The 13,566-nt window shown below is 41.4% G+C and overlaps 1 protein-coding gene across 1 annotated transcript in view; it reads left to right on the top strand.

The window, feature by feature from the left end:
• Positions 1 to 1,003: 1,003 nt before the first annotated feature.
• LOC125488074 (probable G-protein coupled receptor 139) overlaps positions 1,004 to 13,566 on the top strand; it is a 24,596-nt gene continuing 12,033 nt past the window's right edge. Inside the window, exon 1 of the mRNA XM_048620896.1 lies at positions 1,004 to 1,094. Coding sequence (XP_048476853.1) covers positions 1,004 to 1,094 — 91 coding nt within the window. The remainder of the gene's footprint in view (positions 1,095 to 13,566) is intronic.

Raw genomic sequence — 13,566 nt, 5'->3', positions numbered from 1 at the left:
ATTGTTCGGTTGGTATTGCAACCATTAAAACATAAAATAAATGAGAAACTGCATTCTCCCAGGAATGTTGCTGTCCATTCCAGCACAAAGGGAGACATTGCCAACTTATGAACAGTCGTATGGCATTCATTGTCTCCAAGTCTGTTTCTCCAATCAATGAGATTACAGAATCAAGTCCATAGAATACAACACAGACACAGCCCCACACCCCATTGCCAGATTCGCACATTTACTGGACATCACGGGGTATGTTAGCATGACCAATGCAACTCATTTGTGCATCTCTGGCTGTGGAAGGAAACCAGAGCACCCGATGGAAACTCCAACACAGTCATTGAAGAAGGATTTTTTTCCCTCTTGGTGAAGGGATAAATGAACAGTGATGTGGGAATTATCAGAAGAGCTGGAGTTTCAGAGTTGATGAGAATGTGACCAAAAAAAAGACAATGAATGGCGACAATCTGGAAATCACTCCGTGTAAGGATGTTTGAATCATAAACCCTCACAAAACTGATTATTTATGTAAACATGTATTCATAATGCCAAGGCATACAAGGCTATGGCTGAAATGCTGTAAAATGGGATCAGAAACAAAATCCCTTTATTTCTATTATTACCAGTGCCGACAGGATGCTCAGAAGGTTTTTTTTATTTCTGTGCTGCAGACCTCTCTGGTTATATGTTCCACTGAAGGACATCAAAACATTATCGGCAGAGATATATATGTACAAAGTAAGTGTTAAGGAATATATAACACAGCCACAGAAATTGCTGGAGAAACTCAGCTGGTTTTGGTGGCTGCAGGATAAGTCACCCCATTCGGAGCACGCTAGTTCCCTTTCCTTTTACTTTCTTTTCTCTCCTCTCTTCAGTAATTTATCCCTTTCCACACCCTCTACCCACGTGCTATTAATTATCTGCCTAAGAAGTCAGATCGCAACCGGGAATTGCGTGGCATGAACTGAATGTATGGGTCGTGTCCTGCAGTGACGGCAGATCGAGCATGGGCCGGAATGACAGCGAGAGTAGGCCAGTGAGGCGGCAGAAGTCGGCGGTGACAACGGGAATTTCGCATGGCGGTGGCGGCTTCCTGGGTGTCCTAGCGATTGGAGCTGGGATTGCACCCTTGTGGAGATGGGATTTGGGACTCTGAGATTTGAACTGCTTTTTTGCTTTCCTTTTGGCTCTGTTAAACCTTTTAATTCTGGTTGTTGTAACCAAGTGGTGCCAGTGAATGGCGACTTTGTGCATTTTTCGCTGTCCGTATGTATTCCTATACTTCGTACATGTGACAAATAAATTCAAAGTGATCCAAAGATAGCAGCAGTTAGGGGCTGAAAGCAGAGTTAGCCACAGGTCTTTCATGCACTTTTATTAAAATGACTCGAACAATTGATTGGGAGCTAGAATTATGATTATTGCCACGTGTACCGAGGTACAGTGAAACGTGTTTGTTTATGAACTTTTTCAGAAAGATCGTACTATACAATTGGATCAGGGTCATAGAACAGAATGCAGAGATGCAATGCTACAGCTGACGAGAAGGTGCAGAGAGAGATTGACATGAACATAAAGAGGCCAATTCAAAACCCTGATTAAAGCAGGGAAGAAATTATTTTTGAAACTGTTCATACGTGTATACAAACTTTTATATATCTTGCCCAATGGAAGAGGGTGGAAGAGAGCACAACTGGGATAGGAAGGGTCTTTGATTATGTTGGTTGTTTTACTGATGCAGCTGGAAGTACAAATCACGACAATGGATGGTACATGTATAAGACATTGTAACAGTCTTTGTGGGCACGCCAAATTTCCTCAGGCAACTGAGGAATGAAAGGTGTTGCTCTTTCTTGACCACGGTTTCAACGTGAGTGGAGCAGGACAGGTTGATCATAACCGCCTCTCCCAGGAACATGACACTCCCAACCATCAGCACCTCAACAACATTGATGCAGAAATGGGCGTACCCTCCACTTCACTTGTTCAAGGCAATGACCAATTCCTTCTTTTTGCTGATGTCAAGGAGTGTTGTTATCTTTACACCATGCTGCTTAGCGCTTGGTGTCCTTCCTGTATGCCATTTAATTATCATTGTTTGGGATGCGACCAACAGCGGTAGTATCGTCAGCAACCTTTTATACAGAGTAGGTGCTGAATTTGGACACACAGTTGTGTGTGTATAAGGAGTATAGCAGGGACATGAGCATGCAGCCTTGCGAGGAACCAATGTTGAGGATTATCACAGAGGAGGAGTTGTCGTCTATCCTTACTGACCGTTGGTCGGGAAGTCGAGAATCCAGTTACGAAGGGGAAAGCAGAGACCTAGGTCTTGGAGTATGGAGACGAGTGCGTTTGGAATTATCAGTGGCAAAGTGGTAATTCCTGCTACCTTATCAGTGCCACAGACCAGGGTTTGGTTCCACGCTAAGGCATTTGTCTGTGTGGACATCACACATTGCCCCTGTGTTTGCGTGAATTTTTTCTGTGTGTGCTCATTTCCTCGTACAGTCCAAAGATTTGTTAGTTAGGTAGGTTTGCCATGGTAAATGGGGAGTTTCAGTGTGCCTCCAAAAGGGAGTTTCAGCGGCACTGAAGGAACTCTATATATTTCAAAGTCAGGAAGATGAGTGGCTTGGGAGGAAACTTGTACGTGGTGGTGTTTCATGTATCCACTGCGCTTGATCTTTCGGATGGAAAACACCATCGGTTGCAGAGATGCCGTCTTCATGTTATTTTTCAAGAAATAAACGGGTTTCATGATGGCTCAGCACTTAGCACTGCTGCCTCACAGAGTTAAGGATTCGGGTTCCACTCCAGTCTTGACTGACTGTCTGTGTGGAGTTGGCACATTCTCCCCGTGTCTATGTAGGTTAATCCTGGTGCTCCAGTTTCCTTCCACAGTGCACAGATGTGCAAGTTACTTTGATTGGTCATGCTAAATTATCTATAGTGTCCATCGATGTGCAGGCTAATTGGCTTAGCCATTGGAAATGTAGGGTTACCAGAATAGGGTAGGGAGGTGGGTCTGGGTGTATGCTGTTCAGAGGTTAGGTGTGGACTCGATGGTCCGAATGGCTCGCTTGCATTCTGTGATTCTATTATGATCATTCGCATTTATCAGCAGTGCATCTTGAAGGTGTTTTGCACTGCTACTACTCAGCGTCAGCAGTGTTTATTGTTGGATGGGAGCTGCTTAGAATTTGAGAGCAACTGCTGAAGTGGTAGTCTCTGTTTCAAACTGAAAATTGAAAAAAAAGGTAGCTGACGTTGGTGAACAGTTAGAGTGTTTTGTCTGCCATGATAGTTCTGCATGATGAAACAAATCCTTGGGTGAAACCAGATCTCTTCATTTTCGAAGGAGCTCTTCCATAAATCTGCTTACAGAAACTAGGAACTCTCTACCTTCTTGAAAAAAGGGGCAGAATGGCAATCTGTATGGCAGAGTATACAATTTAAATGATGCTTTGTAGGGTTTCACCATTTGATCCTATTAGAATAACAAGGGAAGTGGAGAGGTTTGAACGCAACCACCTGCAAGGTCCCTTCCAAACAACTCCGTGACTGGAAATGTGTCATTCACTCTTCAGCATCGATCGGCGAATATCCGAGAACTCCCGTCCCAATTGCATTCTGGGTCTTCGTATATCAATTACTGAAGAGAATAGTGCATGGTTATATTTCGAAGGGCACCTAGAGGTAAGCAATAAATTCCAGCCCAGCCATCAATATACACGATCCATGAGTGAATTAAAGAATTACGTCCTGTCCACTCGTACTAATAAACATGACAGAGTGACTTTCTTCTCAGCCAATCCCGTCCATTTGATGATTAAATGGATCAGATCATTCTTTTTCCACGGTCACGAATGTTCAACGTCAATGATCAGAAATTGTAAGTGTTGGTCTTCGTAGGTGGTCCATACTTCTAGAAGCTCTATTTCAAGCATGGACGAAGTGTTGTCGAAGTATGTTTCAGGATTTGCTGCATGTACTTATGATATTATATGGAACACTATTATTCCATTGTCAGTTGACCGTGGAGGCAGTTGACTGGTGATTTCAGTGGTAGATGAGCTATCAAACAGAGAGACTAACAGAAAGCTTACACCCTTTGACACTGCAGATTTACTCTGTCATTCAATATTAATATAATTGTTCGTACAATTCAGTTAGCTGCATCTGCTTTCTCCTTTCCTTTGACTTCTTTCACACTGAGAACTACATCTGATACTTTCTGACAAACATTCAGTGTTTGGCTTCTTTTTTGACAGTGAATTCATCAAGCTCACCATTCTCTACGTGAAGAAATTTTGTATCATCTCAATCCTAAATTGCTTACCTTAAATCATTAAGCTCTGACCCATGGCTCTGGTTCAGGACTGTGGACCGAGTGTGGGAAAGGCTGACTGATGCAGGCAGCAATATACTTTTTTTATGGTACAAACTCACTGAGCCGAATGGCCTCTTCTATACGGTATATCTCATGTTTCTGTGATCCCACCAGTCATCAGGAACATCCTTCTTGTGTATGTCCTGGCTAGAACTTTTTTTTTTCCAGATATTTATGAGAGCACTAAACTGGCAGTGATGATATTGCTAATCAATCTAATCTATCGTCATGCGTCAGACTTTACTTATCAGGAATTATTCTGGCTAACCTTTGTTGTAATCCGTCCAATGCCAGAAGATCCACCTTGAGATAAGGAGACACTTATTCACACAATATCGCTAAACCCCAGAACGATTGAAAAAAATTTCCTCCAGTGCGCAAGTCTTCTCGCTGTGAAGACCAACATACCATTGGATTTCTTCACCATCTACTGCCACTGCAAACTTACCTTTCCGTAGTAAGTGCAGTTGAAAGCACGGGCCCCATTGCACCCATCATTTACGAATCAATCGCCATTCAGAAAATGGTAATTTCATGAAGAAGTATCTGTAACACAACTATTCAGGCAGGTTGTGCCTTCTGCATTCAGACAGGGCGTGGGGGGATCAGACGATTAGCAAAAATCCCAGTCCTCAAACATGAAAATCCTTATGCATACGAAACACCTATATGATTGATGTAATAATGCCCCAGTTGCGAGGCTTCTCGAAGTACAGGCTACCTGTGAAGACCAACTCCTGCAATTGCTAATCTTTGAGGTTGAAAATTGAATTTGATAACATAAGTAGAGAGAGTACGTGATGGTTCAGTACACTGTGTTACATTGTCACAATGTCTGGCAGCTTTTGAGATTTTGATTAGTTTTTATTCAGGTTTTCACGTATGGCTTATTGCCTGTCGGGTTGTAATGCGTGTGAGCAGGGCAATATCACAAATGGTGGAACTGGTCGTTAAAGTTGCAGCAACACAAGAACATCTGCACTTCTGGCATTATGAATCAAAAAACAATGGAAACATGCAATACAGTGCCCTTTGTTGTGTCAAGTCTGTGGCAATAAAGCGACATGACTCGCAACAATAATCCCAATTCCCAGCATAAGACTCGTAGCCTTGACTGTTGTGACACATGAAATACTCTTCTAAGTGCTTTCTATTGGTTTTCAGATTTATTGCCTAAACTACCATGTCAGGCAATGCATTCCAGAAACATATCACATTCTTGGCAAAGTGTTGTGCTCAATCTCCTGCCATTTACCTTAAAATGATGCCGCCTTGTTATTGACCTTTTGACGAAGGGAAAGAGCTGCTATTTGTCCATCCTGTCTATCCACCTCACACTATCATACAGCTCTATCACCTCCACCCCTAGCCCACAACAGTCTCTGCTTCAAAGGAAACAACACAAACTTATCCGCTTCCTCTTCACAGCTGTAATATGGGGGAGATACAAGCAGATCAGAAAACAGCCATTGTGATGCTACTTTTCATAAAAGGAGGTAGACAAAAGATAGGAAATTATAGGCCAGTTAGCTTAACTTCTGTAGTTGTGAAAATGCTTGAATCTATCATCAAGGAAGAAACAGCAAGACATCTAGGTAGAAATGGTCCCATCCGGCGGACCCAGCATGGCTTCATGAAAGGCACGTCATACTTGACTAATTTGCTGGAATTCTATGAAGACATCACAAGCGCGATTGACAACATGGACCCAGTGGATGTGGTGTATCTCGACTTCTAAAAGACATTCAACAGGGTGCCACACAAAAGGCTGCTGCATAAGATAGAAGTGAATGGCATTATAGGCAATGTATTAGCATGGATCAAGGACTGGTTAACTAACAGGAAGCAAAGAGTGCGGTTAAATGAGTGTTTTTCTCGTTGATGAACAGTGACTAGCGGTCTGCCTCAAGAATCAATGTTGGGACCGCAAACATTAACAATTTACACAGATGATTTGGAGTTGGGGACCACGTGTAGTGCGTCAGTGTTTGCAGATGACAGTAAGATTAGTGGTAGAGCAAAGTGTGCTGAGGACTCTAAAGCTTGCAGGTGGTTGTAGATAGTTTAAGTGAGTGAGCAAAGGTCTGGCAGATGGAATTCAATGTTGATAACTGTGAAGTTATCCATATTGTTAGGAATAACAGCTGAAAGGGAGTATTAATTGAATGGTAAAAACAAAATGCAGCATGCTGCTGTGCAGAAGGAACTGAGCATCCTTGTGCACGAATCGCAGAAGATTGGTTGGCAGTTACAACAGGCAATTAAGAAGTCAAATGGAATTTTGTCCTTCATTGCTGGAGGGATTGAGTTTAAAAGCAGGGAGGTTATACTCCGGGAATACAGGATGCTGGTGAGGCCAAAACTGGAGTACTGCGTGCAGATCTGGTCTCCTTACTTGATAAAGGATGCACTGGCACTGGAGAGGCTGCAGAGGGGATTCACTAGGTTGCTTCCCAGTTGAGAGAGTTGACTTATGAAGAGAGGCTGAATAGACTGGGATGATCGTCATAGGAATTTGAAAGTTTGGGGGAGGTGGTGGTGGATCTTATAGAAACATATAAAGTTACGAAGGGAACAGATAAGTTAAAAGTAAGGAGTTTTTTTTTTTCACTGGCGGGTGAAACTAAAACAAGGGGGCATAACTTTTTGCCCCTTCCACTGAAGCATGTATATCTCTAATTAAACAGTCGAGAGAAATCCACAGAATAAGATGGGGGAGCATCTTATCTCACAAAACTGCCTCAGCATTTTTATGACGTATTTGCTAAAATATACATTAGCTTTGTCGAAAAATGTGATTGAATTGAATCGCAAGATCTCAGAATACAGAAGATCCCCTTCTGGCCATTTAGTCTGTACCAACAAATATATGAGACAACCAACAGAAGTTCCAAATGTTTCTGCACTAGACCTGTAGCTCTGAATGTTATGACACTTCAAGTGGTCAAAGTAGTACTTTATTAATGTTGTGAGGTTTCCTGCCTCACAGTTCTTTGAAAGTAGGAACTGGTAAGTCAGACTGATGTTTTACAGAATATTGGTGAGATATCTTCTGGAGTACTGTGTCCAGTTCTGGTTTCAGTGTTGTGGGAAAGATATTATTAAGCTCGAGAGGGTTAATATGAGATTTAAAAGGATGTTGCCAGGATGGAAGGTTTGAGTTAAAAAGAAATGCTGGATAGAATGGAGCATTTTTCACTGGAGTGTCGGAGATTGAGAGGTGATCTTATACGGGTTTATAAAATCATGAATGGTATAGGTAGGACTAATGTTAGCTCTTTTGCCTTGGATGGGGAATTTCAAGACTGTGTGCATATTTTTAAGGCAAGAGGCTAGAGAGTTAAGAACTTATACGAGGTACATTTTTTGAAATAGGCGGTGGTTTGTGTGTTAAATGAACTTCGTAAGGATGTCATGGTTGCAGGCACAGTTGCAACGTTTAAAAGACACTTATATATGTACATGAGTAGGAAAGGTTTGTGTGGATATGGGCCAGAGGCAAGCAGGTGGGACGAGTTTTGTTTGGGGCTATGTTCAGTATGAACTGGTTCCACCGAAGGATCTGTTTCAGTGCTGTATGATTCTATGATTCTATGGCTCTATGACTACCCTTCCAGGAAGTGCATCCTCGACTTCCAGCACTCAGGTGAAACGTTTCTTCAAATCCCCTCGAAACCTCCTGGCTTTCACTTGTAAACTTGTCTTGATCCTTCCATTGAGGGAAACAGCCGTTTTCTATTCATCATGTCCATTCCCCTCTAATCGTTTACAGCTCTATCAGATTTCCCCATCAAGCTTCTTCGCAGTTAAGAGAGCAATTCAAGTCTATCCAGCCTCTTTTCGTAGCAATATCCTCGTGAGCTGCAATACAATCTCTGCAATCTATTCCATTATTGATGAAGGCATGCATCTTGAATACCTTCTTAACAAACGTATTTATCTGTCCTGCCAACATCAGAGATCCCTCTATTCCATAACTACTAAAATCATTGACGCTCCCAGTAGCAAGGCAGGATAGAAATGGCTTCTGTTTGGAGGAGCAGCTTCTTGTAATATCTTCCATATTTCCTCACTTGGAAACGAAACATGGGTCATGGGACGAAGTGGAATACTTGGAGTGCCGCATGTTGGCCTGGGTACTGTCACTTGGACAAGCATGTGAGATGACATCTAAAGATATTTTTGATGGTGACTTCTGATAAATTTCATGCAGAGCCATGAGTTCAGTGTAGGATTGTTCTTACAGTTTCTTTTTATGGAATTACCTAAAGCGCGTGCCATAACCTGGTCATGGATATGATTTGCGACATAACAATGAGCACAGTGTGAGATTCTATGTTGCTTTGAAAACCATTTTCACCATCTCCACCCCTGGAAATAGACACCTTAAGATTTGTATTAGAATCACTTGTCCTGATGGTTAAAAAAATGTTGATTGATACTTTCTGTTAGTTTCAGAATTTCTATTTGTATGACGGTGATTATAAGAGTCAACAACTGAATTAGTTTCATATTGTATATTAGTCTCAGAATCTGTATCAGTTCAAGCATCACTGTTATTTTCAGTGTTTCTATCAATTTCAGTGTCTGTCTTCATTTAATGGTGTGTGCTGTTTCCAGGATCTTGATCAGTTTCAAGGTTTGTGCTAATTGCAAGATTTGTACCAGTTTCAGGGTCTGTCTCAGCGTCAATGTCTGCATGTGTTTCAAGGGCACTATTATTTCTAGTCTCTGTATCAGTTTCACCAGGTCCGTATTCGTTTCACTATCTTTTTTAGAATTAGGGTGTGAATTGGTTTCATAGGATGTATTTGCTTGCATTTCAAAAATATTGAACTGATTACAAACAGCCAGTATAGCTTTGCGCAGGGAAGTTGTTATCTCATAAATTTGGTTCAGTTTTTGTGGAAGTGACACAGGTGATTGATAAGTGTAGGGCAGTGGATTTTGAGTACATGGACTTCACTAAAGCCTGTCTCATGTTCCCCATGGCAGGGTGGTCTGGAAAATTCAGTCACATGGGATCCTCAGAACATTGTAAAGTTGTACGCAAAATTGACTTAGCTATAGCAGACAAATATTGCAAATCGTTCCATTTTTGCACAGTGAAAATCGTAACTAAAGGATACGGCAGGACACAGATCAATGGGGAGTTTGAATGGAGAACTGTCAAATGGACTTTAATCTGGATCTAAATGAGAGGATGTATCTTGGGAGGTTAAATGGAGGAAGAGTGTACAAAGTAAACACAGGACCATTAGAAGCATTGAAAAACAGAGGGAACTTGGGGTCCACAGCCGTAACTCCCTCTGAGTGGCAACACAAGTGGATGAAGTAGTAAAGAAACTTGCTGGCCTTCATTGTTCGTTGCACTGAGTATAACAGTTGGCAATTCATTTGGCATCAGTGTTAAACTTCAGTTGGGCTATATTTCAGGCTTTATGTACAGTTCTGGTCGCCAAACTAGCAAGGATACGGAGACTTTGGAGAGGGTATAAAAGAGGTTTACCGGGATGCTGCCTGGGTTGAAGTCTATCAGATGTAAGGACAATTTGGACAATTTGGATTGCTCTCACTGGAGCTGTAGAGGCTGAGGGCTGACTTGTGAGAAGTAGAAATATTATGAGAGGCATGGGTAGGGTGGACACTCGGAAGGTTTTCCGAGGTTAGAAATGTCAAATGCTGAGTGGCATAAGTTTAAGGTGAGGGTCTGCGAGTGGAGATGCTAAAGGACATGTATTAGGCAAGGCAGTTTTCGCGCAGAAGATGGTAGCTGCATGGAAGACGCTGTCAGGGAGGTGATAGAATCTGATAAGTAACAACAGTTAAGTGTCAACCACATAGACACCTGATCAAGCAGAGAATAGGGGGACAAAGATCGTGTGCAGGCAGATGGAATTAGTGTAGAATGGCTGCATGGTTAGCGCAAATATGGAGGGTCTGTTCCCGTTCCATGATCTGTTAGATTCAGGGCAATTTTCAGTTTCAATGCCTGGATTACTTTCAGGTTCGCTGTTCGTTTCAGAGCTTGTATTAGTTCCAGGGTCTGTACTAGTTTCAGGGTCTGTGTTAGGCTCACAATTTATATTGGTATTCAGTGTCTATTTATTCAAGTGTCGATGTTCGTTTCATGGCTTTAATCAATTTCAGATACTCCATCACTTTCAGAATCTATATTAACTTTCCAAGATTTTTTTTTTACAGGCTTTATTAATTCTAGCCCCTGCCAAGGTACAAGAGTCAGGATTCGATTCAGTATCTGCGTTACTTTCCCGTTTGCAATGTATAAACCCATTGTCATATATTTTGACACCTAACTGGAAAGTTGAGAAACTCCAGTGAAATGGCGCCATGACCAAGCCAATAAAAGGAGGTATACTCCAGCTGGGTACGTGCATGATAAATACTTTATTATGGTTGATAACTGACATTCGCGATTCTTTATAACATCTAGAGATTGACCTCATGTCATGTCCAGGAACGAAGAAATCTTTCAAAATCCATTATTTAAAGAAAGCAACCAGAATTTTCTTTTTGTTTTTCAACCACATATGGTGCTTTACACATATTCATGGAAAGTATAAATCGACAACTTATTAAAATTTTGTTTATGAGAGCAAACCAACACTGCCAGTGATGTGAATATCGAGGCAATAAATGAACAGTTAAAAAACGAGGTTCATGCATCAGAAATTATCCTGCACGGGTATGGGCATTCGGTGTGTGTGGGAGAAGGAGGACCATGAGGCAGGGCTTATGCAGCAAGATTTTTTTCACTCAACACCAGAGAGCTAAAAATAGTGCTGATAGGAAACATACACATTCAAAGAGTTATAGAAATAGAGAAAAATGGTCCTTTGATTTGCAGTACCCAAGCTGGTCAAAAAACGAGTACCTCGCTATTCTAATCTCTTTTTTCCATCACTTTACTATAGCTTTGTATGCCCTAGAATTCTAGTTGCACATCTGAATGTATGTTTCTAAATTGAACTTCTCATATATTCCGTTACTCATGCACTTTCGTCATCTGTTTGCTCAAATCACTCAATACAATAACAATAATTGTAAAAACAGCATTTGGAATCTTCTGACACACTTGGTGTCCCAGCGGACATCCTTGGCTATTAATTAAATGTTCTCGGACTGTGTTGCTTCAGAATTCAAGGGGAAGTGATTCAAACAAGAAAGTGTTCTGAGAGTCTGGCGATAGTGAGAAAAGAATAAGAGTTTGGATTTCAGTATGATTCCTCTTGCTAAACTCGATAATCCTGGTTTGAGTACTCCAGCGTATTTTACTGTCAGTTCAATGCAAAGAGATTGTCACGAGGGGGCAGGTGACTTCACTCAGAAAGTGCATCGATCAATGGACAATATAAGAAAAATATATTACACCATATTAGCAATCATTGGTGTTCCACGTACGTGAGTATAAACCTTTGCATTCTTATAGATGTGAGGGGTCGTTTATTTCAGTTGGCTTAGCAGTTGGTTTACAGTGCAGAGTAATGCCAACAGCGTGTGATAGCTCCGTGAAGGTTACTATAGAAGTCTCTTCTTTTCAATTTCTCTCCTTGATGAGGTGTTATAACCATTAGGCTGAAACAACCAGTCACTGTTTCTATAAAATTTGCGAATAGCCCTAAGGTCTGGTAAGACATTGCTGATTTGAAGAACTTCCATGTGCTGCATCTGCATCCTGATTTTACTCTTTCATTGTCGTTTTAGATTTTTTTTTCTGGTTATGCTTTCCTTTTAAATTTCCAGGTCATGACGGTAATTTCAGTAATTCAAAAGGCTTGAATGCATTCTGAGTATTTATTCCATTGTTTGAGCACGAGTTAGACATCTTTGCAGATCAGACCTTGGATTAATTCATAGAAAAATGTCTGCAATTTCCCATTTCCAACATTTGTGATTTCACCAGTTGCTTAATTCTTTTCCATTCTATTAATGTATGAGTAATTCCGCGGACGAACCGAGTCATCCATCCCTCTCTGAACCAATGTGCAAAAATCTAGCACAACACAAAGAGTGACGGCTTGTGGAAATCTAAAACAAACAAACCACACCCCCAAAAGCCAACAAAAATAAAGAATCTGATTGAGATATTCAACAGGTTTGGCTGCATCTGTAGAGAGGGACACAGAATTCAATTTATACTTTTTTAAAAAATGGAATGAAATCAGCTTGAAAATTGTGTACTTGTGCTGATGGTATGGTGCAGGTTTGAGGAGTTGAAAGAGTAAATAGAAGAGTGAAAGAGAGGGATAAACAAAAGAATTACTGATAAGCCAAGAGAAAATAAAAGTACTGAGTTGGGTGCCGTAGAATCAGACGTAGAGCCAGAGAGATCCAGAGCAAAGAAAAATGGCAATTTGGCCCATTGCTTCTGCGCTGGCCTAGTTCAACCGTCTCAATTTTCTAATACCATTTTCCGGAGATTGGCCTATAGGATTCGAATGAAGATTTGAAAATTCACTGACTGTTTTTTTTTAAAAGATGTATAGAAAAACTGGCATGAGGATGTTGGGGTGGGAGTCAACAGCATCAATAGAACCAGAAATTGCTGGAAATGTTCAGCAGGATTGGCAGCATCTGTGAAGAGAAATCAGAGTTAAAGTTTTGGGTCCGGTGACTCTTCTTCAGAACTGATCAAAGGAGGATGTGCACTCCTTCTCCAACCCCAACATCACTTCACACCTCCACAGTACTCCAGTCTCCAACTGTGGAAGCTTCCCATGAAATTGCTGAAAGTTTTAATGCTTGCCTGTCTATCTCCTCCCTCATTGTTCACCTACTACCTTACAGCCTTCAGGACTCAATTTGACAATTTAAGAACATGATGCAGTCCTGAATGTACATAGACGTGTATCTCTCTCGCCTGCCAACAAAAATCTCTACCCTTTTCTCATCCTGCATCTCTCGGCAACATCTCCATGCAATATTTCACTCAGAGATATCAAGAGCCGCAGATGCTGGAGTAAGAGATTGCAAATTGTGGAGCTGGAGGAACATACAGTACGCCAGGCAGCATCAGAGGAGCAAGAAAGTTAACGTTTCGGTTCGGGACACTTCTGAATTTCTGAAGAAGGATCCCGACCCGAAACATCACTTTTTCTACTCCTCTGATGCTGTCTGGCCTGCTGTGTTCCTCCAGCTCCACACTGTGTTATCTA

Source organism: Rhincodon typus, chromosome 49 (genome assembly GCF_021869965.1).
Source record: "Rhincodon typus isolate 14 chromosome 49, sRhiTyp1.1, whole genome shotgun sequence".
NCBI classification, from domain to species: Eukaryota; Metazoa; Chordata; class Chondrichthyes; order Orectolobiformes; family Rhincodontidae; genus Rhincodon; species Rhincodon typus.
This window is presented reverse-complemented; position numbering and strand designations above follow the sequence as displayed.